The sequence below is a fragment of the Sander lucioperca genome, chromosome 8 (genome assembly GCF_008315115.2).
Source record: "Sander lucioperca isolate FBNREF2018 chromosome 8, SLUC_FBN_1.2, whole genome shotgun sequence".
In the NCBI taxonomy this organism is placed as follows: Eukaryota; Metazoa; Chordata; class Actinopteri; order Perciformes; family Percidae; genus Sander; species Sander lucioperca.
This window is the reverse complement of record NC_050180.1, coordinates 7510249-7516126: the sequence shown is the minus strand read 5'-3', so window position 1 is coordinate 7516126 and position 5878 is coordinate 7510249. Positions and strand designations below refer to the sequence as shown.

At 39.5% G+C, this 5878-nt stretch overlaps 1 protein-coding gene across 10 annotated transcripts in view; it reads right to left on the bottom strand.

Annotated features, from left to right (window-relative positions):
• obsl1b (obscurin like cytoskeletal adaptor 1b) overlaps positions 1 to 5433 on the bottom strand; it is a 40990-nt gene extending 35557 nt beyond the window's left edge. For 2 of the 10 annotated variants that reach the window (XM_031296492.2, XM_036004509.1), the window contains exons 1-2: positions 5065 to 5430; positions 2327 to 3445 (exon numbers count right to left, since the gene is read on the bottom strand). In XM_031296492.2, the coding sequence (XP_031152352.1) occupies positions 2327 to 3341 (1015 nt within the window). In that variant the 5' untranslated portion in view covers positions 3342 to 3445; positions 5065 to 5430. Of the gene's footprint in view, positions 1 to 2326; positions 3446 to 5064 lie in introns of all 10 variants that reach the window. The other 8 variants (XM_036004512.1, XM_036004513.1, XM_036004511.1 and 5 more) reach the window with 7 other exon arrangements.
• Positions 5434 to 5878: the final 445 nt, after the last annotated feature.

Here is a 5878-nt window from a genome sequence, read left to right as displayed (position 1 = left end):
CTGGCACCAAAGAGGAGGAAACACACCAGTTTGATTAAACCAATGCGACATCTCCTAAGATGTTCCTATTCATTTCTGTCAAAAAAATTATTAGTGTTACTTGTTCAATATACATTCTTCAGGCAAGTTGACCCTACAAAAAACTCACAAAGCACATCATCTAAGTCCTTGTAGTAAACAGTGTAAATTGAAATATATTTGGCAGTAAATTCCAGTGTAGCAAACAAGATGAGCAAAATCATGAGACAAGTGGCTCATTTAGTTGAGGAATGGAAGGGTCATTAACACACAGTGGTGTTAGATAGGAAATAAACTGTTTGTAACTGACACCATCAGACAGTACCAGACAGTTGTAAACAAAAGAATGTGGACTGTATGTAGTAGTCTGTGTGCAAAGCTCTTAATTTTCTTAACTTACTAATGTTTTAAGTCCAATTAAACACAGACAACTAATGAAATAAATTCAACATATTCCATTAAATAATGGAAATCGCCTTTAAATCTACCCACTGACCATTAATCCTACCTCAATGTTACTGTCTTAATGTCTGCCTGACACAGTGCTATACTGTCTGTTGATGCCATGAGTTTGGACTTCTCTGGGCCATGTGAGAAATCTGAGCCCCAAAGACTTCGATCACATGGACGCCCCCCCAAGACCTTTCACAAGCTGAGTGACTTTGCAGACATCGTACTGCTGTTGGAATCCACCTCAAGCTGATGAACTTTTCCTGTTTAGATATCTCTCGGGTTGAATTTCAGATCATTATTTAATTGCATTAATCCTCCAGTGGACCTGGATTGAATTGCTTTTAATGCAGCTGGTGTTGAATCATTAGATTATATTTGCAGCTCACTGGCCTGCAGACCAGCCCTTTTATGAATTCAACTGAATGATGATACAAAGCCATATACTTGATGTTTACGTCAATGAGTTCCTTAAAGGGCAACTGTTAAAGAGCATTTTCAGGATGCTACTTTCATTTTGTGTTTGTACTAGAACATGTTTACATGCTTTAATGTTAAAAAAAAAACACTTTATTTTTCTCATACTGCCCATGACTGCTGCACGTGTATCCACCCTCTTTATGTCTCTTTAATCTCCTCCCAAAAAAGCCCATTCTGCTCTGATTGGCCAGCGCGCTTCCTGGAATGTCCGGAGCCATTTTTCACTAGCTAGTTGAAGCTGGAGCTACTGCAACGGAGTATATAGCAGGACTTTGTACCGTGAAAAATCACCAATAAAGTAGTCTAAACCAAATATTACACAACCGGACCAGCAGTAAAGTGACTGGAATTTGGGGAGAAATGACCAGCATTGGCCAAGAAAATTGCAAATAAAGGCTTTTAAACCAAATACTACTAACATAAAAATGTTTCAGGAGTAATGTGACCCGGAATTGGGGAGAATGTAATGACACTAGGAGCCAAAGTGACATTGTTTACTGCCGTTAGCATGTAGTTACATGGGACAATATTAACACCGCAGTGGCTTTAAAAAAAAACACTCCAGTCCTGCCTACCTGGAGCAGATGACCAATCATAGCAGGCCAGCTTAGAGTTGCGTAACACTTAGCCAAGAGTATAAAAACTGTTGAAACCGGAGTGTTCAGAATAGTTGGAAATCTGAACGTTTTAGCTCACAGGGATTTACCTCATTATTTGAAAATCCAACATTATAACATTGTAGATATGACAGAAAACACAGAAAAGCATATGTGACCTTTATGTAGGCATTTGTGAGCAGCAACATGCGTCACACCCTAATTATCAGTGTGCTATACAGTTTGTGCTGTTATTTGCTTTGCAAAAGCATTGGTCATTTCTTTCATTATCTTCTATATTGAATATTGGGATAACATTCTTTATAATACAACTCAGGTATATACTTTGATTGTCAAATTAGGTTTTTGGAAGATAGGGAAGATTGTTAACAATACGTAATTTTTGTTTAAACAATAGTCAAAATATCTCCTTAATGATAACATGTTTGTAAGATTACTGTATATCGCATAATATTATTTCACCATCTCTGACACAATATCACTGTTCATAATACTGCCATAAAACATTTTAAAGTTTAATTTTGCCTTCCCTGTCTGGCCCTACCCCAATAAATGATCTCAGAGTACCTCTTTGGAGATATCTCATTGACATCATCATGTCAAATGGACAGAAATCTGATCCAAGAGCCCACCATACCCTCACTCACTCCTTTACTCGTCGCAAAAAGCATCACAGGCTGCAACTATCTGCCTTTACTCTTTAAAGTGTACCTACAATTTTTCACATTTTCACTAAATTTCACAAAATTATCTCAACTTACCCTTTACGGAGAGGTGTACAGCACTGAGGGTTTGCCCGGCAGTATTTGACGCAGCACAAACATAAACTCCATTATCCTTCTGCTTACAGTACAGAACTTTAAGTGTGAAGTATCCTTCTCTGTCCTCGTATAACAAATAACGCCTTCCGGACAGTATCAGCCTGCCATCTTTCCTCCAAATGATTTCTGGTTTGGGTTTCCCAGTCACAAAGCAGCGGAATTTGGCATGTTTACCCTCTGTCACTGCAAACATTTTCACTTTAGTTGACTTGGTCATGGTGTCGTCTTTGAGCCGGTTTAGCACTTGCCTACCGCTCCTCTGTTTTCCCTGATGGGCTTTCCAGTGGCCATTCGTGTAGCCATTACGATTTCCCTCTTCCTCATGTCCTGGGCCTGCATCAACCAGCAACACAGCTCCTGCCAACGCTTCCCCAAACTCATTCCTGGCTTTGCATGTATATACACCACCATCTGGAGCACGAGTCTTAAAGATCTTGAGCTGGAACCATCCACCGTCCTGGAAGCCCACAGTGAAATGTGTACTTTCAAATATTTCATTGAGTTTCCTGCCATCCTTTTCCCAGACAACCTCTGGTCGTGGGTTTCCCCAGAGCTTACAAGAGAAGACCGCATCATCCCCTCGACCGGCGCGAGTGGAGAGGGGCTTGATGAGGAATCGTGGCTTATTTTCCTCTCGGAACTCCATCTCTTGTGCTTCGCCTTCCACCTTTAGTGTGGCTGCTGCGTATGTTTCCCCAATGCTATTCTTTGCTTTGCATATGTACTGGCCACTATCCTCTGTGGTCACAGCTGAAATGATAAGATTGTAAACATTTCCATCCTCGAAGACCCTGTATCGTCCCTGTGGGTCAATCTTTTCATTGTTTCGCTCCCAGATAACTGCAGGCCTTGGATCACCACCAATTTGACACTTCAGGACTGCATCAGTTCCACTTTGTACCACCACGGGTCTCGGATAGGCCAAGAAACGTGGTGCACCACCAAACACATCCATTTCTGCTTTGTTGTGAGCCTCACTTCACCTTAAGCAGTCCAGGATAGTTATAAGTGGCAGTTATTCACTAGGGGAAGACAGTCCAACTTCTGCACTGCAAATTTCTAAAAGAGAAAAAAACAGATGGATTACATTATCAAACTGCTTGTGAGATTGAAATAATTTTTTGTACATAAAAATAGCTAATTTGCCAGAGCATTCAACATTGTATGTAATAACTGTACATGTCATAACATTATACTTAGCCTTCATGTTATAAGGAAATTAACCCTCATACTTTAAAATTGAAAATATAACTTCAAATATAACTTCTGTCATTCATGCATGCAGCCTCCGCCTCCTTTACGTGCATGTGTTTCAGCGCAAACGGATGGTATGATTATTAGGTCTAATTGAATTAGATCTGTCTGCATGAGAGAAAAACACAGGCTAGCAGTGAGAGGGGGGACAGCCTAGTCTTATTGCAACAGCAGCCACAACACATAGCCAGTACAGCTGGTGCTGTATTTCAATGGGAAAGTGCTTAATATAGTACGGCCTAAATAAAGACCTGCGAGGGAGTGTGTGTCAGGTATCACAAAGAAGGCTCTGAAACCGGTGTGCTCACACAAACACAGGCCGAAATCACAGTCTGCAGTCAAAATATGCTGAGCATATGTCACTGTTAAAATAAAAATAATTTTAACAGTGACATTTAAAGAAAGACTACCCTAACAGAGCTGCCATCACACACTTCGTTGGCTGCTCTGTCTGTACTCATATTCATAAATAAATCTCAGTTAGGCAATCCTAGAAATTTTGTTTGTACTACAATTTTTAATTCTTTCTCTCCCACTGAAAATGATGCTCCCCTTTTCACAATTTGTGCAATCTCATTCTTTGCCTATATTTTTCGTTTTAGACCCTCTGAACTTGAGAGCCTCTGAACTTGAAAGACTATATGTATCGGTAAACTGAGTTTATGTGTTTTGGGACAGCTCCCAAATAGTGTTGTAACTTAGTCCTATTTGATGTAGGTCTCACGTCTCAAGGAAGGTAATCTCAGGATAGTGTTTTTTAAGCCACCTTTTTGTCCATCATAATATTACATAGTGTTTCTTTTGAAGGAGAGTTTTTACTGAAAACATGTAATACTCTATTAATGATCATATTCACAATGACTTGTTATTCAAACACAAAACACAAACCCTGGTCAAATACTGGATAACTAAACAATACTGTCTTGTATGCTTTTACCTCCTTTCAATGTATTGTCAATCTTTATGTGAGACGCATGCTGACTAAAACAGAAATAAAGCATCTATTTGATGATAGTTTTTCCAGCTTACCATAAACATTGTAGGTTAAATTGAATTGCATTTAAATATCGATGTAAAAGACAAAGTTTAACGCAACAGTTTTCATTGCTTAACAATTAATATTTTTTTTTCCTTAAAATTGAACTGCATGTTGATAGAAATCTATTTTTGTACATTTTGTATAACCCTTGAATATATTATTTGATATAATTGTGTGTTTATATGAATTATATAAGTTGCAAAACTGTTTCACATTGCAAGATGTTTGATTAACGCAGTTTGGACATTGCGTTGAAAGTCTTCAATATTCCCTCCGGAGGTTTAAAGAGAGGAGATTAACCCCTGTGTTTACTTGTCTGATTTAATTGGAATGACCTCTGCCCCTCGTGAAGCTGTGCTGTGTACCCCCCCCTCACATGACCTACCTCGCTTCAGTCGCCGGGAACGACCGGCAACATACATTCCGCACTTGCAATCTCTCTTTGAGGTAAGAAGCAATGCCAACCGTCTCCTGAAGGCTGAGTAATGTCCCAAGTTGACTTCAGATTCAGACACATGCTCTTCATCGAAGGTCCCAAGTTCTACTCCAGTACATCTCTAAAGACCTTTTTTTCCCATAGGGGGAATAGAAAACAGATCTTCAGTGTCCACACCAGCTTCCCGTTTAACAACTTCAGAGTGGTCCCCCAATCTCTGTGTCGTTCAGGCCTTAGACAACCCAAGTGTCATTGTTCGTGGAATACCGTTAAATGCTTTTGCAGCTGCTGCTGTCCCCTAAAAATACTGTCTGCCTCGATGACAGCAGTGAAGATAAGTCAGGCACTTCCATTCACTTGCCAGCAGGGGCTAAAGATAGTTCAGGTGGCCAATGCATGCAGACTGCTGAGTTTCCTTGAGGCCTTGCAATAAAAATCTAAAGAGAAGAGAACGCTTCTGGTCTCCAAATATTTTAAAGCTCGCCTTCTCTAAATCTCCAGCATTTGTTTAATTCACAAGTTGTTCACACATTAATTGGAAAGTGTGCTGACAGTAGAAAGCAAGTGTTACTTGTAACAGGAATCATAAATTAATTAAACATGGCTCAGAAAGTTCCACCTTGTAGTGCATTTTCATTAGGCTGGTATGAACAGATACTACAAATCTGAGAACAAAAAGCAAAACATAACAAAATTATAAGCTGATGTTTTATGGTTCTTAAACACGGTTAACCTCAACAGGTCTATATTTATCAGCATGTAC